Source organism: Dendrobates tinctorius, unplaced genomic scaffold, assembly GCF_039654945.1.
Source record: "Dendrobates tinctorius isolate UK_male_01 unplaced genomic scaffold, ASM3965494v1 ptg000315l, whole genome shotgun sequence".
In the NCBI taxonomy this organism is placed as follows: domain Eukaryota; kingdom Metazoa; phylum Chordata; class Amphibia; order Anura; family Dendrobatidae; genus Dendrobates; species Dendrobates tinctorius.
Window position 1 is genome coordinate 2,520,038 of NW_027361982.1, and position 24,694 is coordinate 2,544,731.

At 47.0% G+C, this 24,694-nt stretch overlaps 1 protein-coding gene across 1 annotated transcript in view; it reads left to right on the forward strand.

Annotated features, from left to right (window-relative positions):
* SYMPK (symplekin scaffold protein) overlaps positions 1-13,383 on the forward strand; it is a 55,544-nt gene extending 42,161 nt beyond the window's left edge. The window contains exons 16-27 of the mRNA XM_073561255.1: positions 8,884-8,997; positions 9,517-9,664; positions 9,796-9,956; positions 10,043-10,151; positions 10,392-10,492; positions 10,592-10,682; positions 11,210-11,311; positions 11,638-11,825; positions 12,521-12,697; positions 12,783-12,872; positions 12,956-13,123; positions 13,205-13,383. Coding sequence (XP_073417356.1) covers positions 8,884-8,997; positions 9,517-9,664; positions 9,796-9,956; positions 10,043-10,151; positions 10,392-10,492; positions 10,592-10,682; positions 11,210-11,311; positions 11,638-11,825; positions 12,521-12,697; positions 12,783-12,872; positions 12,956-13,123; positions 13,205-13,324 — 1,569 coding nt within the window. The 3' untranslated portion in view covers positions 13,325-13,383. The remainder of the gene's footprint in view (positions 1-8,883; positions 8,998-9,516; positions 9,665-9,795; positions 9,957-10,042; positions 10,152-10,391; positions 10,493-10,591; positions 10,683-11,209; positions 11,312-11,637; positions 11,826-12,520; positions 12,698-12,782; positions 12,873-12,955; positions 13,124-13,204) is intronic.
* The last annotated feature ends 11,311 nt before the right edge of the window (positions 13,384-24,694 follow it).

The following is a 24,694-nucleotide window of genomic DNA, read 5'->3' on the forward strand; positions in this document are numbered from 1 at the left end:
GAGAAGCGCTGACTTAGCGTCAGCGGCGGTGCACCGGCGCCCCCCCTCCCCCCCCCCCTCTCGGCGCTTCTCGTGGGTAGGCCAAAAATTTAGTCCCCGGCTTTTCCAGCGTACCAGGCCGCAATTTGATTAGCGCCGCCTACGCTAACGTCGCCGCCTCTTTCTCTTGGCGCCTCTCATTCCTTACGAAACGTGCAATCCTAATCTCGGGGCCATGTCTTTTACCTCAGCCTGCTCTGGACACGAGCTGTGAGGCGCGCACTCTCCCGGATACCGGGTGACACCACAGGGCAACCGCTATTCCTCCCTAGGGGACCCAGCACAGGACCGTGGGTAAGCTGCTTCTGCCCTCAAATTAAAAACCCCTTCCCGGCACATTCCCTGCAGCTGCAGACAGACACTGCCGTTAACCCTTTCAGGAGCTCTATGTCTCAATCTAAGGAGGCTAAACGGGCTGCTAAGAAGCACACTGCGTTTTTTACCGTGTGTACCACCTGCAAGTCTGCCTTACCCAGTGCACAGATTAATCCGTTATGCATGGACTTCGACCCTGCCTGCGCTCAAATGCCCCTCGCCGCCGCTGCTGAAGGGCTTCCTGCGTTTAGTACCCCTGAGTGGGCTGTGTCCCTGTCACGGTCGGTGGAGTCTCTGACCCCGGCTATATTCTCCCTCCGGGAGGACTCTAAGTCAGAAAGCGTCCTTACCTCCCGAGGAGGGCTCTGGTGTCAGCTGGGAACCGTCCACCAGCAGGGGCCGTATTCGTTCAAGGGATGGTCAGGTCTCTAGAAAGCGGACCCATGACGCCTCCCCTAGTCCCGGTAGCGCCTCAGCATCGGCGACTCCTTTCTCTCGCTCTCCTGAGGTTCACAGCGAGCACGACTCTGAATTCGAATCTGACACGTCAGCCTCTCAGAATCCCCCAACTGATCGAGTCGCTTGATTCTCTTATAGAATCAGTTAACAGGATTCTGAAGTTGGTTGAGGAAAATATTCCCGCTCCAGCACACCCTATCTCATTTAAGAAAACCAAACGTGTGCGTTGGTTATTTACCAGCCATCCGGAGTTTAAGAAAATTGTCCAGAAACATAGGGATCGGCCACATAAGCGGTTCACAGGGCAAAAGTCTACTGATGCTAAATAACTATTTGATCCAGACCTAATGAAGGATTGGTTACAGTCCCCTCCGGTGGACTCTCCTGTATCGCGTCTTGCTTCTAAAACGCTCCTATCCGTTTCTGAGGGATCCTCAGTCAGAAACCCCTCCGATTGTCAAATTGACTACCTTGCCTGCTCAGTTTTTGAAGCTTCAGGAGTGGCGCTTTTTCCATCTTTCGCGGCAATTTGGGTCACTAAGGCAATGGCCGCTTGGGCAGAAGTCTTGATTACTTCCTTCCAGGGCACCAATCTTCCTCCGGAGGCAACCACTGTCGCCAGGCAGATAATTCACGCAGCAGACTTTGTAGTGGATGCTTCTTTTGATGCCGCCAATTGCACTGCTCAAACTGCCGCTAATGCGATCTCAGCCCTATGTCTCCGTGACTGGCGGGCGGATGCCACATCTAAAAGATCGTTGACTTCTCTCCCCTTTCAAACTGGTCGTCTTTTTGGAGAGAAACTGGACCAGCTCATTTCTGATTCTCCTGGGGGAAAATGTAAATTTCTCCCTCAACAAAAGCCAACACGTTTTCGATCTTTTCGCAACAATTCTGGTTGGTCCTCCTCTACCTTCTCTTCCGGATAAGGTTGGTCCCCGCGGAGACAGAGGCGCCCAGGTTTCATACAGGCCTAACCGCTCTTGGAAACCTAGGCCTAGGGCATCTGGATCTAGGGGAGCCAGATCTCATAGATCTTCTACCCAATGACTTGTTGCGGTATCCGGCGGACACCAACAAAGTAGGTGGTCGCCTACTTTCCTTCATCCACACCTGGCTCGTGATCGTCCACGACAAGTGGGTCAGGGAGCTGGAGTCCTCCGGATACAAGATAGACTTTTCTTCTCCCTCTCCAACTCGGTTTTTCCCTTCCTCTCCCCTCAAGAAAAAGACGAGCCTTCCTTCGGGCTGTTCAGGCTCTGCTAAGGGACGGAGTCATTATTCCGGTCCCTCATCATGAAAGGTTCAGGGGATTTTATTCAAACCTTTTTGTGGTTCCAAAAAAGGACGGGACGATGTGGCCCATTCTGGATCTCAAACTGTTAAATCAGTTTGTTAAGGTACGGCGATTCCGAATGAAATCTCTCCGATCAGTTGTCGCTTCCATGGAAAAAGGAGAGTTCCTAGCATCCATCGACATCAAAGACGCTTACCTTCACATTCCGATCTGACCATTCCACCAGCAGTTCCTGCGTTTTGCAATTCACAAGGAACTTGCCCTTCGGACTCGCCACCGCCCCCAGGGTCTTTACCAAGGTCATGGCGGCTGTCATGGCCATTCTCCACTCTCGGGGAGTAGTGGTGTTACCGTATCTGAACGACCTGCTCATCAAAGGTCCGTCCCTTCCAGCCTGCGAGGAATCCGTGGATATAACAGTAAATACACTTTCTCGCCTGGGGTGGAAGATAAACTTCGAAAAGGCTTTCCCAAAACCGGCTCAGCAGATTTCCTTTTTAGGAATGATCTTGGACACTTCCTGCGGGTTGGTCATTCTCCCTCCAGAAAAGACCCAAGCCTTACAACAGACAGTGCGGACTCTTTCCCGCCCGGTTTCTCACTCCATTCATTTCATTATGAGAGTTCTCGGACAGATGGTGGCTGCGATGGAAGCAGATCCATTTGCACAGTTCCATCTCCGTCCCTTACAACATGCGTTGCTGTTAGCTTGGGACAAGAACCCGTTCTCCCTGGACCGTCGGATCCTTCTGTCCCTGCGGGTCAGGCAAGCCCTCAGGTGGTGGACACTGAGGTCCTTCCTGAATCAAGGGAGGTCTTTTCTCCCAGTAAAATAGTTGGTAGTAACCACCGACCCAAGTCTTCTGGGCTGGGGTGCGGTCCTTCATCACCACACGGCACAGGGTCGTTGGTCAACCCGAGAGTCACGTCTCCCCATCAACATTTTGGAGATACAAGCGATCAGATTAGCTCTACGGAGTTTGCACCATCTCCTCGCAGGTCACCCCATCAGGATCCAATCCAACAACGCCACGGCTGTAGCGTATATCAACCGCCAGGGAGGTGCCCGGAGCAGGATGGCCATGCACGAAGTGAGTCACATCCTCCATTGGGCCGAGATCAACCATTCATCCATCTCAGCAATCCACATCCTGGGCGTAGAAAATTGGGCTGCAGATTTTCTCAGTCGTCAAGGCATTGCCTCGGGGGAGTGGTTTCTTCATCTGGAAGTCTTTCAACAGATTTGTCATCGTTGGGGGACTCCGGATGTGGATCTCATGGCCTCAAGATGAAACAACAAGGTTCCTCGGTTCATTGCCCGATCGCGCGATCCATACGCCATCGGAGCGGACACCCTAGTTCTGCCATGGCATCGGTTCCGGCTCCCGTACATCTTTCCCCCTCTTCCCTTGCTTCCGAGGGTCATCAAGAAGATCAGAGTGGAGGGAGTACCAGCAATCCTAGTTGCGCCAGATTGGCCGCGCCGAGCATGGTATGCAGAACTAATACAACTAGTTGCCGACGTCCCCTGGCGACTTCCAGATCGCAAGGATCTACTCTCACAGGGCCCGAGTTACCACCAGAACTCCAGGGCCCTTTCTTTGACGGCGTGGCCGTTGAATCCTGGATTTCAGCACAGGCTGGGTTCTCTCACTACGTAATTTCCACCATGATTAGTGCTAGGAAGCCTGTGTCCATGCGCATCTATCACCGCACCTGGAAAACCTTTTCGTTGTGTAAGGATCATGGTCGATCCCCTCTGGTGTTTTCCATTCTGGCCATATTGGAATTCCTTCAATCCCGATTGAAGTCAGGCCTCGCGCTTAGCTCGCTCAAGGGCCAAATTTCAGCCTTGTCAGTGCTTTTCCAGCGCAAGATTGCCACCAAACTTCAGTCAAGACGTTCATTCAGGGGGTTTCCCATGTGGCGCCTCCTTGTAGAAGGCCATTGGAATCATGGGACCTTAACCTGGTTCTCGGGGCCTTACAGGAGGCTCCTTTCGAACCGCTGCAGGACGTTTCACTGACCGTCCTCTCTTGGAAGGTGGTCTTTCTAATGGCAATTACATCAATTAGACGAGTTTCAGAATTGGCGGCCCTGTCCTGCCATACTCGGTTCCTGAATTTTCATCAGGACAAGGTAGTTCTCAGTATGTCCCCGTCCTTCCTGCCCAAGGTCGTCTCCTCTTTTCATCTCAACAAGGAAATCGTTTTGCCATCCTTTTGTCCGGCGCCAGTCCATCGCATTGAGAAGGCCCTCCACACCCTGGATGTGGTTAGGACGGTACACCTCGCGGACGGCTCCCTTCCACAAGTCAGATACCCTGTTCATACTTCCAGAGGGGCATAGGAAGGGTCTAGCCGCTTCATAAGCAACGCTAGCCAGGTGAATTCGCTTGGCAATTCAGGAATCCTACTGTGTCAGGAACGCGCCTGTCCCAGCGGGGATTAAGGCGCACTCTACCCATTCAGTGAGCGCCTCTTGGGCCATTCGGCACCAGGCCTCGGCAGAACAGGTCTGCAAGGCTGCGACTTGGTCCAATCTGCATACTTTTACAAAACATTACCAAATTCATTCTCAGGCCTCTGCGGATGCAGCTCTTGGCAGACGCAGTCTGCAATCGGCAGTACCACAGTGTTAAGTCAGTGGTACAAGGGGTATTAGCAGATGCATGCTCCCCACCCAGGGACTGCTTTAGGACGTCCCACTGTCTGTGTCCCCCAATGAGGCGTAGGAGAAATAGGGATTTTTGTGTACTCACCGTAAAATCCTTTTCTCCGAGCCATTCATTGGGGGACACAGCACCCACCCTGTTTAGCCTACTGGCTCATTGTAGCATTCTTAGGTTGTGACATAGTTATGATTATTGTTGACTGTTTAAGCTCCTTCTGCTTTTTTCACCGAACTGGAGAAATCTCATCCAGCGAGAGGGTGTATACTGCAGGGGAGGAGTTAATTTTTTTTCTGGTTTTCTTAGTGTCTTCCTAGTGGCAAGCAGCATAACACCCACTGTCTCTGTGTCCCCCAATGAACGGTTCGGAGAAAAGGATTTTACGGTGAGTACACAAAAATCCCTAGTTTTAAAAAATCCCTAAATAAAGAAAAATAAATATTCTTCCAATAAATACATTTATGTAAATAAAAAAAAATAATATAAGTACACATATTTGGTATCGCCGCATCCGTAACGACCCACTCTATAAAACTGTCCCACTAGTTATCCCACACGGTAAAAAAATAATTAAACAAGTTAAAAACAATGCTTTATCATCATACTGCCAAACAACAAGTGCAATAAAATGCAACCAAAAAGACATATGTAAATATAAATGGTACTGCTGCAAACGTCATCTTGTCCTGCAAAAAACAAGCCATCATGCATACTAAAACATAAAAAAAATATAAATGAGGTATCGCTGTAATTGTAGTGATCCGAAGAATAAAGCTGCCTTATCAATTTTCTATATATATATTTCCTGAATTGCTGGTTTTTGTTCATTCTGTCTCCCAAAAGTCGGACTAGAAGGCAGTCAAAAAATGTCATGTGCCCGAAAATGGTACTAATAAAAACGTCAGCTCGTCTCGCAAAAAACAAACCATAATATGACTGTCTCCCTGAAATATAAAAAAATTATAGCTTTCAAAATATGGTGATGCAAAAACTAGTTTTCACAATAAAAAAAAGTCTTTTAGTGTGTGACAACAGCCAAACATAAAAACACGATATAAAACTGGTATCACTGGAATTGCACCAACCTGAAGAATAAAGTCGCTTAAATAAAGTCGCCTAATCAATTATACCACACGAGGAATGGCATCAAAAATAAATAAACCAATTCTTCACATGCTGCTGATTTTTTTCATTCTGTCTCCCAAAGATCGCAGTAAGGCTTGGCGTACATTTATCTTGTGCTGTGTACTGAGCGCTTACACCGGGGTTTCCATGTAAATCTGAAATACGTGATTCAGACAGTACCCCAGCTGGAAAATTCCCTATAACAAGGCAGATGGGAGGCACTGTGGACTGAGTAGGACCTGTGATCCGGTGGTGTCTGTCTTTTAAGGCGAGCATAAATGTGCCCTTGGCCACAGTTTTGTGCACTTCTGAAAAGAATGACACCGCTGAACAGAGGCCAGACGGAGTCCAGAGTAACTCTGCTGCCTCATGATATTGAATGGATCCATCGGGGGTTTCATCTGAATCACGTCACTCAGCAATTTAGCTGGAAACACCAAAGTAAGTGCCCGGCGTAGAGCACAGGATAACTGTGATCCCAAATGTTATGTAAAATGTTCCCAATAAAAGCTTCAACTCAAGCCACAAAAAAAGCAAGCCCTCACTCAGATCTGTGATCTGTTAGCGTAAGTATTGGGGGATTCCACGTTACTGGTAGCACAAAGCTCTGGAAAAACGCAATGGCACCTCACTCGACAAAAGAAATTGAGCAAATTCTCTGCTCCCAAATCCTAATGCGCCCCCCCCCCTCCCTTCTGAGCCTCACAGTGTACCTAAACTACATATAGCGCCCACATGTTTGGCATTTCTGTAGTGATGATAGCCCGCCTAATTTACAGGTGCATGTCTACAGAAGCATGAGCTGGGCATAATGTACTCATGATTGCAACATACTGGTCACTACAACGGCAGTTTGCAATTTTCACTCAGCAACATCCACTGCTGCCTGTTTCTGAAAAACACCCATGGAGTCAAAATCGTCACTACATCTGTAGATAAATTCCCAAAGGGTTATAATTTCCAAAATGGGGTCACTTGAGGGGGGATTCTGCTCTTTTAACACTTAGGGTCTATTTATCTGGAATCCACAAACTAGTCTAGGAAAATGTGTGTTCCAGGAGGCAAATAGCGCTCTCTCCCTCCCGAATCTCTCCATGAGGCAAAGTAGTACTTAACAGCCACACCACATATGGGGGTATTTCTATATTCAGAAGAAATTGTGGGACAAATTCTCGTGCCATTTTTACCAATTTCCCAGTGTGAAAATTTAAAACTTGGGGCTAACGCACAATCTTGGTGGTAAAAATAGAATAATTTTACTTATCTTCACTACCCAATGGTATAAAAGTCTGTGACACACCTGTGATGTCAATATAATCACTGGCACTGCACTCCTATATGAATTCATTGAGAGGTTTAATTGGTAAAATGGGGTCACTTATGGGGGGTTCTCTGGCAACTCAAGACTCTGTCAATGTAACATGGCACCCTCAAATAAATAGCAAAATCTGCACTGTAATATGGCGCCACTTTCCTTCTGGGTCTTGCACTGTGCCTCAAAAGTAGTTTTCAACCACATATGAGGTATTGGTGAACTCAAGGAGAAATTGCACAATAAATTTTGGGGTCCATTATCTCCTTTTGCCCTTGTGAAAATACAAAATTTGTAGCTAAAAAAGATTTTTGTGGGAAAAATTTGATTTTTTTTTTTTTTTTTTTTTTTTTTTTTTTATTCTCACGGCTTAACTTTATAAACTTCTGTGAAGCACCTGTGGGTTCAAGGTGTTCAATACACAGCTAGATAAGTTCCATAAGGGGTCTAGTTTCCAAAATGGTCACTTGTTGGGGGTTTCCACTGTTTAGGCACATCAGGGGCTCTCCAAACATGACATTGTGTCCGCTAATTATTCCAGCAAATTTTACATTCAAAATGTCAAATGGAGCATTAGGTCTAAAAAGGAAAATTTTTGTGAAACAAAACTGAAAGGTTTATTCAGGCTGTGTGCCCACATAAGCGTTTTTTTTTGGGGGGGGAGTTTCCATGCAAAAACGCTTAAAAAATGCATACATTAAGCATCCCATTCTTATAATGCATTCTGCAATTTTTGTGCACATGATGCGTTTTTTCTGCAAAAAAAAAAAGCATCGCGGTAAAAAACGCAGCATGTTCATTAATTTTGTGGTAAACGCATTTCCAACTATATTCTATGAGAATGTGGATGCTCCGGGAAAAAAACGCATAAAAAACGCGCAAACAAACACATTTTTCCTGGGAAGGAGTCCGGTTTTTAGTCAGGAATTTTCTGCATATGTGGGTACATAGCCTTAGAATGGTGTCACTTTTGGTTATTTTCTGTCATATAGACCCCTCAAAGTCACTTTAAATGTGAGGTGGTCCCTAAAAAAAATGGTTTTGTAAAATTTGTTTACCCTTATAACATCCTAACAAAAAAAATATGTTTCTAAAATTGTGCTGATGTAAAGTAGACATGTGGGAAATGTCATCTATTAACTATTTTGTGCGCTATGACTCTCTGATTTAAGGGCATAAAACTTAAAAGTTTGAAAATTGCAAAATTTTAAAAATTTTCACCAAATTTCATTTTTTTAACAAACAAACGCAAGTCATATCAAAGAAATTTTACCACTATCATAAAGTACAATATGTCACGAAAAAGCAGTGACAGAATCACCGGTATCTGTGAGTTATTACCTCATAAAGTGACAGTGGTCAGAATTGTAAAAATTGGCCCTGTCATTAAGGTGAAAACAGGCTGGGTCTCAAAGGGGTTAATGTATGGAGAGAATGTGATTAATGGAGTCTGGTGATGTGTAAAATATGATGGGGTCATAAAGAGGATTTACACTACAATGAATGGGATTATTCTTCTCAGGAAGTATATTCCCCTTGTATAACCCTGTCATATTATACAGCCTGAAATAAGCAATCCCTGTGCAGCAAGAATCTTTCTTCAATGGTATCGTCCTTTAGGAGGGTTTCCTCGGCTGGTCTTGATCCTCTTTGCTTCCTTCCTAGGGTCGCAGTTACCTGGGGATGTCCACGCTGAGAGATCTCATCCTCACTCGCCCGGCTCGGCAATTCCAGTATTTGCATTTACTTCTGGACTTGAGCTCTAACGAGAAGGACAAGGTACGGTTTACTCTGCACTGATGCTTGCGATCCCCCTCTGCGCTGCTGCTTGCGATCCTCCTCTGCGGTGCTGCTTGCGATCCTCCTCTGCGGTGCTGCTTGCGATCCTCATCTGCGGTGCTGCTTGCGATCCTCCTCTGCGCTGCTGCTTGCGATCCTCCTCTGCGCTGCTGCTTGCGATCCTCCTCTGCGCTGCTGCTTGAGATCTTCCTCTGCGCTGCTGCTTGCGATCCTCCTCTGCCCTGCTGCTTGCTCTCCTCCTCTGCTTGCGCTCCTCTGCGCTGCTGATTGCGATTCTCCTGTGCGCTGGCGCTGAATTCCTCCTCTTCGCTCCTCTGCCGCTGCTTTGCTTCTCTGCGCTGCCGCTACGCTCCTCTGCGCTGCTGCTTGCGCTCCTCCATTCTGCTATGCTTCTCCTCTGTGCTGCCACTGCGTTCTTTCTGCGCTCTGTTTCTGTGGTCTTCTGTGCAGCTGCTCAGTCTTCTGCCCTGACATTTTCCTTATTACTGTGTTTCTCAGGTCCGACAGCAGGCGCTGCTGCTCATCAAACGCATGTATGAAAAGGAGAGTCTCCGCCAATACATAGAGAAGTTTGCACTGAATTACCTCCAGCTGCTCGTCCACCCAAACCCCCCATCTGTGCTCTTCGGGGCAGATAAGGACACAGGTATGGAAGGGTCAATGTGGCAGTGACATGCTGATCTGGGTGGGTCAGGGAGGATTTTCCTGGTCATTGGACCCCAGATTCTACTGGCCATGAAATGTAAACCTGACACTTCGGTTCATTCTTTTTCTTAGAGGTGGCTGCACCCTGGACGGAGGACACGGTGAAGCACTGCCTGTACCTGTACCTGGCTTTACTTCCGCAGAACCACAAGCTGATCCATGAGCTGGCATCAGTCTACACCGAGGCCACCGCAGACATAAAGCGGACTGTGCTGCGCGTCATCGAGACCCCGGTGAGACATTTCAAACCCTCAAGGCATAAACCTGAGAGTGGCTGGAGGGACAGAGCATTGCTCCTGACTCTGCTACTTTCCTGCAGATCCGTGGCATGGGCATGAACTCCCCCGAGCTGCTCTTGCTTGTGGAGAATTGCCCCAAGGGGGCAGAAACCCTGGTGACTCGTTGCCTGCACATCCTGACTGATAAAGGTTTGTCCCAGACATCCCGAGAGATGGCAGATGCTGGAGGGGACGTGTGTAGCATATATCCTCAACCTTCATAAACTGCCTAAAATTGAAGGAAATGCATCATCCAAAGAGACCTTTCTTAGATTGTCAGCTCTTGGATCCACAACCACATTGCCCCCTTATTACAACATTCAGACCGGGGTCACCTCTGTCTGGAATTTGTAATGGTAATTTCAGTAATCGCTTCCATCCTCCTTTTAGTTCCGCCCTCCCCCGAGCTTGTGAAACGCGTCCGGGATCTGTATCAGAAGCGTCTCCCAGACGTCCGATTCCTGATCCCAGTGCTGAATGGCCTGGACAAGGTAAGATGGGGTCTGACCTCACTGTGTACCACTGGTGGAGTGTATGGTCTGTATATGGGAGGATAGAGACCTCTTTACTGTGCACTTTCTGTCTTGTAGAAAGAGGTCATTCAGGCTTTACCCAAACTCATCAAGCTCAACCCAATTGTCGTGAAAGAGGTGTTCAATCGACTCCTGGGAACACAGCAAGGTGAGCGGGGGAAGGGTCAGAAAGGTTGGATGTTCTGTGCGGCGTGGAGGCAAGGATGGGGTCAGAAAGGTTAGATGTCCTGTGCGACATGAGTGCGCAGAGATAGAAAGGTTAGAAATCCTTTGTGTGTGGGGGGGGGGGAGCAGGGATGGGGTCAAAAAAGTTAATGTCCAGTGGGACGCTTGGGGGCAGGGATGCGGTCAGAAAGGTTAGATGTCCTATGTGGCAAGGAAACGGATGGGGGTCAGAAAGGTAAGACGTTCCATGCGACGCAGGGATGGGGTCAGAACAGTTAGATGTCCTGTGTGGCCTGGGGGCACAGATGGCGTTAGAAAGGTTAGAACTCCTGTGCACCACAAGAGCAGGGATGGGGGTCAGAAAGGTTAGATGTCCTGTGCGCGACGCAGGAGCAAAGATGGATTCAGACGCGGGGGCAGGGATGGTGCCTGTTCTGACTTTTCTGTTTGAAGCCAAGTCCGCTTGTGCATGAGAACGTGAAACATTCGGCTTCTTTGTGCCTTTCCTAGGAGATGGGAGCAGCTCTATTTCTCCTCTGACTCCTGGAGACCTACTGGTCGCTCTTCATAACATCGATTCCAGTAAATGTGACATGAAATCTGTCATTAAAGGTAATTCTTAATTTTCCCTGACCTCTGGCATTTCTTCATTTCCCTTCTCTGTGTAAGGCCTGTTTCACACTTCCGTTTTTTCAAATCCGTCAAAATCCGTTGTTTTCCGTAAAAAAACGGATCCGCCATTTTTTGCAGGATCCGTTTTTTTTGTCCCATAGACTTCCATTACGGTTACCGCGGATCCGTCAAAAAAACGGATCCGTTTTTTTAAAAACGGATCCGTTGGCATCCGTTTCCGTCAAAAAAACGGAAACTGATCCGTTTGGCGGACACAAAAACGGAAGTGTGAAACAGGCCTAAATCTCCATCTTGTTCCTCTGCAGCCATTAACCTGTGTTTCTCTGCGCGCTCGGTGTACACGTCTGAAGTGCTGGCCGTGGTGCTTCAGCAGCTGATGGACACCACCCCGCTACCCATGCTTCTCATGAGGACGGTTATCCAGGCCCTGGGCATGTACCCCAGGTTAGGGGGCTTCATTATGAACATCCTCACCCGACTCATCTACAAGCAGGTAAGACCTGTCCGGATGACCGGTTGGTATGGACATTTAGAAGAGCCAATAATCGGGAATGAGCATTTACTGGCAATTTTACACAAGCCGATAAGTGAAATACTTGTTCATTGGGTGATTGGATAGTTCTCAGCAGCACATTGTCCTGTGAATGTGCTGCTGATAACGACGCTATTCTATGTTCATGTGAACTAACCATTGTTCTGTGCACATATCATTGACGGCCGTGGTTGGCAAGAGTAATATTTACTGTCCATCAGCTCAATGTATGTTTTCACTTTCAGGCTATGCAGGAGTCACATTTGGCTTTCACCCTTTAATCCCCTGCAGGGGCACTAAGGTTGTGCCTGGGGAGTAGATACTCTACTAGCATGTATTGGTTGCTGGTTTCAACTGACTGGTGCACGGTCAGTGAACAGAGCCAGAAAAATTATCTGGCCCTTCAAGCTCCCTACATTCTTGGCTGGATGGCACTAGCGTTTGGCAGCCCTAGTAGGTGGCATTTGACAGCTACAAAGTCCCATCCTGTACCAGCAACAATTTTGAAGCCATTATTCTAGCATCAGGACACAGCTCTTTTTTGTTTGTTTTTTTCTCACTCTCCAATAAACTCATGCTGACAACTGTTGCACTGACCGCTCCAACCCTCCTCTCATCTAGTGTCTAACCTTTGTGCTGCATTCTCTTGGTTCCAGGTCTGGAAGTATCCGAAGGTTTGGGAGGGTTTCATAAAATGCTGCCAAAGAACCAAACCGCAGTCATTCAGTGTCCTTCTTCAGCTCCCCCCTCCACAGCTGCAGTCCGTCCTCCAGACGTCCCCCGATCTCCGTGATCCTCTGCTGGCCCATGTTCGGGCTTTTACAGCAAACCAGGTGAGTGATGGAACCCATCAGCCAGAGCACGGCCCGATGTTCCCTCATACAGACCGATCAAGTTATTGATTCTCCTGCCTTTTAGCTGGCCCATGTCCCTCATACCATCATGGCAATTCTGGAGGCTGAATCCAGAACGGACACTGAACCGGATGACATCCCCCAAACAGAGGAGGTCAGTAGTCGGAGCTTCTGTGTTGGTGAGAACTCGACGCTGGACCCAATCTTATCTTTTTTTTTTTTCTTGGCTGAATTAAGGTAACAGAGATTCCATCTAACAACCTCATCGCCCATCATTTAGCCCAAGAAAAATCTCTTAAGCGACACGTTCTAGAGGAGCAGAAAGCACAAAGTGCCCCAGTGCAAGAGGAAGAAGCAGAGATGGATTTCCCCATTCTTCTGCTCGATGATGAAGAGGAGGAGATGGTTTGTGTGGGGTTTTTACATCATCTGTTCATTTAGTCACTGGCTGCATTTCAATTAAATTGGATTTGTTCTTGTCCTCAGAAAATTCCAGGAAAAGAGTCTCCTCAAAAAGAAGAAAGCGAGTCCGCACTGGACGCCATAACGCAATCTCCACCCCCCGAGGAGCCGATGGAAGAAGGAGTAGATCAAATAGAAGATTAGATCGTTCCACCCGACGTGACATTGTGGTCACCGACAAATAAAAGTGTTGTTTGTTGTGATGTCGATGAGTTGTCAGTGAGCGAGAAATTTGTAACTTCCACAGGACCCTTGTTTTATAGGGGCACAGCAATGGGTCCCCATTATTTCCTATCCAGTAAAGTAGTATTTAGCGTTAAATACCCCCTATACAGGCAGGACAGTATGTTTGATTCCTCTGTTCCTTTTGGGAAAAGCTTGTTAAAGGGTTAGATTTCCTGTTAGTTCATGACTATATGGAGTTTAGGAGGATCCTGTAGTTGCTGAACCTGATAAGTTATCAATATCAGACTGGTGCGGCTCCAACACCCCAATGATCTGTTACAAGTTGTGGAAAGGAGCTGCAATGTGCAGATCTCTGCGGCTGCTACATATTGTACGGAGCCACACAAGGGCATCCGGCCGCAGCTTGTAGCAGCTGATTGGCGTCGGAACCCCACTGTGTTAAACATACTGCAACTAGACATCCCTATCAGGCTGGAGTGACAAGTCATGAACCAAAAATATTTCTGCAACCTACTGTAGAACAACTTTTTTAGGGCTGTAATAAACAATATGCGATCTTGGGCAAGTGAAGCTTAGGCGACTTATGACCATTGACAGAAAATTCAACACATTTGTAAACCTTTGTGATTTTGGCCAGTAAGAGGCAGTGTGACCGCATAAGACAGCGCAGTGATCTCTGTCCAATACTGCAGTATTTGTTTAGAAAAGGCCACAAACTTGCTGCTAGTAATGGAGGACCCCAGAAATTGCAGTCAGGAAGTGCTCATGCTTGGAGTTTTTTGTTTTCTGAAACGTTTTTTTCCTGAATATTTTTTTTGCAGCCTTATGCTTGGACGGTGCCTTGTCAGAGCGTTTTCCCATCAAGAGTCACTTCATAAAATAAACTTCCTCTACTTTTTTCAGACGTTTTTCAAAATCTGAAGATAACTCAAACCTGAGTGTGCCAATACCCTTGGAGAAAGCTTCTGTATAGAGGTCCGCAGCGCACTTTGTATATTATTATATACAAGTGCTTCTCACTAAATTAGAATATCATGAAAAAGTTAATTTATTTCAGTTCTTCAATACAAAAAGTGAAACTCATATATTAGAGTCATTACAGACAGAGTGATCTATTTCACGTGTTTATTTCTGTTAGGCCGGAGTCACACTCAACGCATAAAAAAATCGGTCCGATTTTAACGGCCGTGAATCGCACCAATATTCTCCGTACGGTGATTCATGTGTAATCCGTTTGCAATGCAAGGATGCGATTTCCTCGCATCTAAGTATCTGTGTGACATCCGTATGTGATGCGTATGCAATGATTTTCTCAGACTTGCAAAATGGACATATAATGTATCCATGGCCTGAAATTAATTTAAATCCTAATCAGCAACCCTATTTATTGGCTCTGCAACAGGCGACAGTCTCCAATCTTTGCAATAGAGCCCGTGCTTGTGTTGTGGTATTTCTGCTTCGTGTTAAACATGTCAGACAGGCTTACTTTCAACACTACTGAGCTGATTCTTTTCCATTGGGTTTTGTCCCAACGTTTTGGGGAGCCACACCCAGTGATTGTGGATCCGAGAAAGCGGAGACGAATGTGGGTACCTTTTGAGGCGACGGCTGACTAAAGGCCATTTCCACAGTCTGTATGCTTTTCTACGTAGCCATCCTGACAAGTTCTACCATTATTGTCGGATGAGCCTGCCCACATTTGACATTCTGCTGGAGATTGTGCGCCCTGGGATCACCCTCAAGGACACCAAGATGCGCAAGTATATTTCTGCAGAGGAGCGCCTTTTACTTACACTACGGTACGTATTCATCCTCTATGTTGATGTATTTTACTTGTGTTTTAGGGAAATACTCATCCATTCCTTTTGTTGTTGTGGTTTGTTCCCTTTTTGTATCCTCAAGTTTTGTATCACATTTTGCCTTGGACATTATATGCTTTTTGTTTTATGACCAAAGGCATTGAATTGTGTTGTCTTTTTGTTTAGGCAGGGCTTATTTTCCACTGGCCATAACTTTTAGGAAGGCCTAAACTGTTCAGTTGAGGCATGGATATGTCTATTTTATTCAGTCGCCATGACAGCACCACAAGAGAGGGGATCCGCCCTTCGGGGACAGGAAACCTACAGACAAAAAGGGCGTCCCTGTCTCCCGCCTCAGTTGGTTTCCTGTCCCTGACAGGGGATCCCTTCAGACATACCTTCAGGACTCCGGATGGAAGCCCATGCCTGGCAGCCGACTCAGGAAGGGGGGGGTCCCCTGCCTCGGCCTGTCCAGAGCATTGGAAGCGCCGCACGGCAGGGGGACTGTTGGTGCAGGCGGCAGCAGGTGGAAGGGGCCTTCAGGGGGAGAGCCTACTTCCAGAAGCCCGACACCGGTACCAGGTGTGTAGGTCCGGTTTCTTCCCTTCTCGCCCTGTCCTGGGGGGGGGCGGCGGTCTCCTTCGGCGGGGGGGCGCGGGCCCGGGGGCATCCGCGACAGCCGTGGCGTCTACCGCCAGCGGCCGCTGGCGTGCAGGCGCGGGCTGATGACGCGCCGGCCGCGTGCTATGGCCGCGACTGACGTCAGGGGTGTGCGCCTCTGGGCGCCCAGGGCGTGCGTGGCGTGCCCGGCCGGGGGTTTTGTCCGGACCCGCTGCGGGCGCGGTCAGGGGGAGGGGAAGAAGCCGGACGCCAGGGGTACTCGGCGGGCCAGATGGATGACATCTGTGAGCCCCAGAGGCGGCGGTACCGGGGATTGGCCGTCTATTTAAAGGCTCAGGTCAGGTTGAGAGCTGCTTCTGGCCCTGTGTTATTCCATGATGGCGTCGCAGGAGCAGCCAGAGCCTCTGGAGGAGCATGCACAGACGCAGCCTCAGTCTTCAGAGAAACCACAGCAGCGTTCTAGCAGCAGCAGCCGTTCTGAGAACCATAGGTCTACTCAGAAGGCGAGACCTGAGAAGTCCACGAGCCGTAAGGGATCGGCGGCTCCGATGGACCCCCCACAGAACCCGGTACTGCGTTGTTATAAGCCAGGGTAAGTGAGCTACGAGAAAGTTCACCTAGGTGATTCACTGTTCCCCTTATGTTCCCTCTCCCATTCTGCCAGGGGAAAAAGTGCTCGGGAAAGAGCAAGCACAGAGTGTACCGAATGCGGGGTCCCCCTCCCGGACTGTCAGGGAAGGAAGCTTTGTAGACCCTGCATACATCGCCTGGTCTCGGAAGAGACCGCTGACTTTACCTCCAGTATAAGGGAGATAGACAAGAAGTTAGGGGTTCGGTTAGATCCCTTTCTCCGGCCACAAGATCTAGAGAAAAGTCCCCTAAATCCCACGTTCTGGTCTCCGAGTGACTTGCAGGAGCAAAGATCAGAGTCAGCATCTTCATCATCTGAAGCCAGATCAGGCCACTCCTGTTTCCCACTAGAACAGGTGAATCATCTGGTAAAGGCGGTAAACACCACAATGGGGATTGAGGAGACCCCGGCAGAGAAGTCAGTACAGGAATCTTTATGTTCCGGGGTTTGGACCGGAAAAATCGAAGGTCCTTCCCATTGATAGACAAAATTAGTGCCCTTATTACAAGGGAATGGAAAAAACCCGAGAGTAAAGGCTCCCTACCGCCTGCCTTCAAAAGAAAGTATCCATTTGAAGAAGCAACTTCATCCTCATGGGACAAAGCCCCAAGATTGGACGCAGCTATAGCCAAAGCATGCAAAAAGACTTCCCTACCCTTTGAGGATCTTGGAAGATTAAAAGACCCGCTGGATAGGAAGGCAGATGTGTTCCTCAAGGGAACCTGGGAGACATCAGCTGGAGCCCTACGGCCAGCAATTGCTGCCACATGCACCGCCAGGTCCTTATCGGTTTGGTTGGACCAGCTGGAAGAGCAGATTAGGGATAAAGTCCCAAGGCAGGACATTCTTTCCTCCCTCTCTATAGCCCAGGGAGCAGCGGTCTTCCTCTCAGACGTGTCGGCGAACTCGGTGAAGTTAGCAGCCAGATCCGCGGCACTCTCCAATGCCGCCCGTAGGGCCTTGTGGCTTAAATGTTGGCCAGGTGACATGCAGGCCAGATCAAAGTTATGCGGTATCCCATGCGAGGGGATTTACTTATTCGGTAAAGTTCTGGATGAGCTGTTAGAGAAGGCAGGCAACAGTAAGAAGCGCTTTCCATATTTAGGAAGACCGCCTTACAGAAGAGACTCCTACAGAAGGTGGTTTGATCGTAGGAGAACAACAAGAGAAAGACCCAGATTTGACACCAGAAGAGGTAGGGGGTATATGTTTAATACCCCTCGGGACCACAACGACCCCAAGTGACTGCCGGACCAGGTGGGGGGGAGGTTGTTCTACCCAGCCTGGTCACGCGTTTCAAATAGTCCTTGGATATGGAGCATCATCAGAACAGGACTGAGGTTCGAATTCCAGCAGACTCCGTGTGAGAAGTTTATTCTAACTCCCATCCGTTCTTCATCTACAGAACAGAAGGCATTGGAGGCGGAGATCTACAATCTTCTCCAGAAGGGTGTCTTGGTCAAGGTTCCTGAGCTACAAAGAAGTAAGGGGTTTTACTCCCCCCTTTTTCTAGTCAAGAAGCCAGACGGCTCTTTCCGCACCATTAATCTCAGAAACCTCATTAGAAATTCACTCTTTCAAAATGGAGTCTGTAAGATCGGCGATTAAATTGCTATTCGGTGGGTGCTTTATGGTAGTCGTAGACTTTAAAGATGCCTATTATCATGTCCCGATACACGCAGATCATCAGCAATTTCTAAGGGTGGCCGTTTCTCTGGGCAGAATAATAAGCCATTTTCAGTACAGGGCGCTTCCATTTGGGGTGGCAGTGGCACCCCAGGTCTTCACAAAGATAATGGCGGAGGTTATGGCTCATCTGCACGAACAAAACATTCTCGTAGTCCCCTATCTAGACGATCTAATTGTGGGGAACTTGGAGTATCACTGCACCACGCAATTAGGGAAGGTAATATCCAGCCTTCAGGGTCTAGGTTGGATCATTAACTTTAAGAAGTCACGACTGCAGCCCCTAAAAGTGCAACAGTTCCTTGGCCTTATCCTAGATGCTGATATACAGGAGTGTCGGTTACCAGAGTCTAAAGTTTTCAAAATTCAACATCAGATACTCAAGGTAATAGACAATCCATCGATTACTCTTAGAGGGGTTATGTCACTCTTGGGCTCACTTACAGCGTGTATACCAGCAGTACTCTGGGCCCAATTCCACACAAGAACCCTGCAGTGGGACATCTTACACAACACCCGTCAGCTGGAGGGTTGCCTCGAGAGTAGAGTTACCTTATCTAATGATACCATTCAGTCTCTACATTGGTGGTCACTGACTTCAAATCTGCGTAGGGGTGTTCCTTGGGTAAACCAGATCTCCCGAATTCTAACCACGGATACTAGCCCCAGGGGCTGGGGGGCTCATATGGGGGACAACTGGGTCCAGGGAGCATGGTCTCCGTCAGAACAAAAATTCTCCTCTAACCTTAAGGAACTGTTAGCAGTAGAGCGGGCTGTAATTGCTTTCCTTATGTCCCTACAGGGCGAACACGTCAGACTATTCTCAGACTACCAGGTAACGGTAGCCTACATTAACCACCAGTGGGGAACCCGGTCCAGGCCCTTAATGGATGTGGCGAATCGTATTTTCCAGATCGCCGAGGTTCACCTATCCCCTTACAGCTCTACATATAAAAGGAAAACAAAACCTGACAGCCGATTTCCTAAGTCGCTACAGGCTCAAACGGAGAATGGACACTAAAAAGGGTCATCTTCGGACAGATCGTACACAGGTGGGGGCTTCCAGAGATAGACTTGTTCGCCAGCAGAAGGAACAGCCAACTCCCTATGTTCTGTTCTCTGGATCCCAGAGAGAACCCGTGGACGCTTTCCTGATTCCGTGGAGCTTCGGCCTAGCATATGCCTTCCCCCCACTGCATCTGATTCCGATGGTGCTGAGGAAAATCCGGGAGGACAGGGCCCACGTTATCTTGGTAGCCCCGTTCGGGCCCAGGAGGTCATGGTTTCCTTGGCTGAGGAAAATGTCTATCTCAGTCATGGATTCTCCCCGAGCTCACGGACCTTCTGTCCCAGGGTCCAGTATATCACCCACGAGTTTCCAACTTACATCTAGCGGCATGGAGTTTGAGGGGGAGCTGCTAAGGGGGAGGGGGTTTTCTCAGGGGCTAGTCAACACCCTCTTAAAGAGCAGGAAGGCCTCCACGACAAATATCTACACCAGAGTCTGGAAAAAGTTTTTAGCAGAGTCGGGGGCGGAGGTCAGTCAGAAAATCCGCATTGATCAGATTCTGGAATTCCTTCAGAGGGGGTTGGAGATGGGTCTAGCTACAAATACACTTAGAGTCCAGGTTTCAGCTCTAGGGGACTTTTACAACTGCAACTTAGCAAATAATTACTGGGTGACAAGGTTCATTAAAGCAGCAGCAAGATCCAGACCCATCATTAAACATAGGCTGGTCCCATGGGACCTCAACTTAGTTTTATCAGCGCTAACAGAACCCCCCTTTGAGCCTATTGAATCTGTCCCCATAAAAATCCTTTCATTCAAGACTGTCCTGTTGATTGCACTAATGTCAGCCAGGAGGGTTAGTAATCTACAAGCCCTCTCTAGGATACGTCCATACACCTAGTTTGGAGATGATAGGGTCACCTTAAAGCCAGAACCCCTATATCTACCCAAAGTCGCCTTGAAGTTCCACAGGCTACAAGAAATAGTCCTCCCATCCTTCTACCCGCACCCCACTAACCCGACCGAACAGAAGCTCCATTCCCTAGATGTGAAATGGTGCCTCCATAGTTACATTTCGGCCACAGAACCATGGAAAAGGGACAATGCTCTATTTGTATCTTTCCAGGGAACTAGGAAAGGACTTAAGAGTGTCCAAGAACACCCTAGCTAAGTGGATTAGGGAGGCTATCTCTTTTGCTTATACAGCAGGTGGGCTGGAGGTTCCGGAAGGCATAAGGGCGCACTCTACTTGGGCCGTGGCAACATCCTGGGCAGAGAGATCGGAAGTATCCATCGAGGACATATGTAAGGCGGCCACGTGGTCTTCTCCATCCACGTTTTTCAACCACTATAGATTAGATTTAGGCAGGTCCGCCGACCTCACGTTCGGTAGAAAGGTGCTTGAGGCAGCTATCCCTCCCTAGAGTTCTCTCTGTAAATCTCTCATGGTGCTGTCATGGCGACTGAATAAATGCTCAGCTACTTACTGGTAGCGGTGTTTTTCAGGAGCCCGTGACAGCACCTTCACATTCCCTCCCTCTGCTTTCACGTCTTGGATCAGCACCTTTACTTTTAGTTGAGAATTAGTCACAGTAGTAAGAACATTTAGTTTGACTGTACATATATGAATTGCTACTAACCAGAGAGGTCCTCTCATGCTCTGTAATCCAACTGAGGCGGGAGAGAGGGCCGCCCTTTTTATGTCTAGGTTTCCTGTCCCCGAAGGGCGGATCCCCTCTCTCGTGGTGCTGTCATGGGCTCCTGAAAAACACCGCTACCGGTAAGTAGCTGAGCATTTTTTTTCTATTCCCTTAGATTCCTATCCACTGAGCTCTTCTATGCGGCTCTTCATCTTAATTTTTTTTTTTAATTATCAATTTTAGACATGCAAAAATTGAACTCACAGCTCAATATATCACAGAGAGCATTGTCTTTTGTGTAAACACAATTATACATGTGAGTTTGTACAAACTATAAAACAAAATTTTTTTAAACCAGTCCAAATGGTATAAAGAGGTCAAGACAAATAACAGTTGTATTGATAAACTAACAATTGGCGATGAATCATCGAATAAGCCAATGTTTAGAGTAAATATATTTAGCTTAGAACAGAGTCTATAGCAAAAATGAGAGAAATATAAACTATAGAGGGAGCCCTCAGCAAAGAGGGCATTCCCTAAAGGGAGCTCGATCACCATGGTCCCCAAGAATAAACTGGAGAACCTGAACCTTTCCGATTCATCTAGTCCAGGGAGCCCAGATCTTTAGGAAACCGTCGTGAGAAAAGGTTTCCCAACTCGAGAGTTCCTCTAATAGATATTTAATTTTCTCTAGCCAGAAGAGCATGTTTCTTGGGTTTGAAATTTGGTGTGGAGAGGGACAGAAGTACTTCTGGGGCAGTAAGTTCCCATTTTAGCACTCCCAAGACCTTAAAGATATCATTGACTTTGTGCCAGAAATATCTACGTTTCTGACGTCCAAAAAATGTGGGTAAGTGTGCCTCGACCTCTCACATCTCCAACAAAGTGGAGACTCTGCTAAGCCCAAATGAAAGCGCTTTTCCGGGGTGTACTACCACCTTGAAAGAATTTTGTATGCAGATTCCTGAAGCAAGCTGCATCTAGAAAAGCCATGCAAGTTAGAACAAATCCTTTGTTTATCTTGTGATGATAAGGTGATATTAAGTTAGACTTCTCAAGAATGGAGAAAAAGTGGAGTAGTGTTTAATTTTGAGTTTATAAGGTTAATGTAAATTTTTGAAATGCGTTTCGGAATAGGCGTTTTTATTTTCGTTAAGTCTAACCAAAGCCACTGGGATGGGTGGGGGGTGGAGTGGTTAATTTTTTAATCTGTTTCCTAAAATGCGACATGAATTTGTTGAAGGTAATTACTTGGACGTTTTGTAGCTTCAAAGGTTCATGAGTTATTGCAAGGTATTTTGTTATTCAAAAAATGGGAAATTGGTTTGTTTGGGAGAGAGGTCCATAGCCCATAGGGGTCTGTAAAGTCTGGGTTATAGATGCACGGGATCAGGCCATCGGTATTTTATCCAGGGAGTAGCATGCAGGTGGATTGGAATCAATAAGCGTCTAATTAAAATGGACGTTGAGAAAATCTCGTCGAAGCTAGTTTTCAAGATGGGGTAAGCTGTCCAAAGCAATTTTTTTGCTTCCTACCTAGAAGCTGCACGTCAATGTGTGCCTGCGTACCTTGATCTGCCAGATGAGTGAGTCTTATCCATCTGGCTAGATGTATAGCCTGATAATAGGAAAATAAATCAGGGAGGCCCAACCCTCCAGCCTGTTTCGGAAGGATTAGGGTCTTGAAAGGTAGTCTGGCTTTTTTAAATTTCCAAACAAACTTTGCAATGGCGTGGTTTAGGGCTTAAAAGAAGGATTTCAGTAGGGAGATTGGGACCATAGTCATTACAAAAAAAGATTTTGGGGAGAATATATGATTTGACTATGTTAACCCTACCTAACCAGGACAAAAAGGGGAAGTCATAGGAATTAAAAAGGTTCCTGATTTCCCCAACGGGGACACAATTATGTTGGAAGAGGGATTGTGGATCATCTGTGATAAAAATCTCCAAATTTAATTTTCCCGCTAGGCCATTTACAATGAGTTGAGATTTTAAGTATGTGAATGTCTTCCATGTCGGCTGAAATGTTAAGGGCATTGGACTTACCAAGATTTATTTTAAATTTGGATAGCTCTCCAAATAAAGAAAAAATCTCTAACAGCTATGGGAAGGCAGTCCCCGGGTTGGAGAGCAACAGCAAGAGATCATCCGCAAAAGCGGCGACCTTCACTTCCAGTTGATTAATCTTGATTCTCTTAATATCACTATTTTGCCTAATGGATTGTATTAAATTCTCCATAGCCAATACGAATAAGGAGGGGAGAGTGGTACCGTTACAGATCTTAAAGGGCTCCGATAGGATTTAATTCACCCTGACTCTGGCCGTAGGGTGAGCATATAATGACAATATGGCTTCAATAAAGGGTTTAGAACAATGAGGGTAATATACTAATTATAAATAATAAAATAAAATTCAGCACCCCTCTAGAAATGTGGATGGCAAACCATCCGGTGAAAGAACCAAATACCAATGAGTATGGTGGAAGATGATGCTGACAGAGTACCAAGTGGAAATAATATATACAACAACACGTGAAAATAGATAAAAACACCTTTATTAATATAAATGGGTGTACACCTAGATAAACAATGATAGTAAAAAATAATAAGGCATCCCAGATACATGCATAATAATGGATTATAATATCCTATAACATAGGGTAAAATGTATACCTATGAGGCACAGGCTCAAAAAGGAAAAAAGTATTAATGAAACCTTGATCAAGCCCCCAAAGTAAAATATGTATACAGTACACCATATAATAATAAATCAACAAAAATAGTGTAAACACAGTGTACAAAAAATAAAAAATAGTGATAATAACAACAACAATAATACCGACAATAAGTGAAATAGAAAGTGCAATGGAAAAAATTGGTGCAGTGACCAAGAGACACCACAAAAGTGTCATACAATGTGAGAAGGGAAAAAAAGTAATGGGAGCTGAAATTAAATAATACCTAAGGAGCCAAAGGATAATGCCTGGGGATGCCTGGGAACGCATCACAACTTTTGTGACACAACAGCGATCTCACCAGCGAGATCGCTGTGTGTGACAGCAATCAGCGACCGGCCCCCCTGCCGGTATTGCTGATCGCTGCAAGAAACCTCTGGACATTTTTTTGTCGCTGATCTCCCGCTGGCCTGCACGCATCGCTGCGTGTGACAGGCGGGAAACCAGTGATCAGCTGTACTAGGATGTAAAAAATAATTAAAAAAATAAAAAATATTGTTGTTCTCACCTTCCGATGTCCCGCGCAGTCTTCCCGCCTCTCTCCACACTCCCAGTCCCAGTAATCTTTTGCAAGAATGACCACGAGACTTCGCGATCCCGCGAGAACGGACGTCATCGCGGTCATTCTCGCAAAGGATTACTGGGACCGGAGTGTGGAGAGAGGCGGGAAGGCTGCGCGGGACATCGGAAGGTTAGAATAACAATATTTTTTATTTTAATTCTATTTTTGACATGAATATGGCATCAGCGCTAATGAACACAGCGATGCCGCACGCTCGGCATCGCTGTGCTAATAGCTGGTGAAGCTGTCAGTTTGACAGCTCACCAGCGATCACATAGCGACTTACCAGCGATCCTGACACATTGATATCGTTGTCGGGATCGCTGGTAAGTTACTATGTGTGACTCCAGCTTAAGAGAGAAGAAATCTCTTTATCTCTCTTACGCTTAACATGGGAGCCTAATGCAATCAACTCTCCCCCGAGGACCATCTTATGTGTTTCCCAAATGAGAGTAGTTTCTCCTTCTAAGATATTTTGTCTGAAAAATATAGCAATAGAAACATTCAATTGTGATAAATGGTCTGCGTTACCCAGTAAGGACTCATTGAACCGCCATATCGGAGAAGGCCGGGGAAAAGAGGTAATTCGCAATTTCATGAAATTTGGGGCACGGTCCGAAATTGTGATAGGGCCTATTGAAGG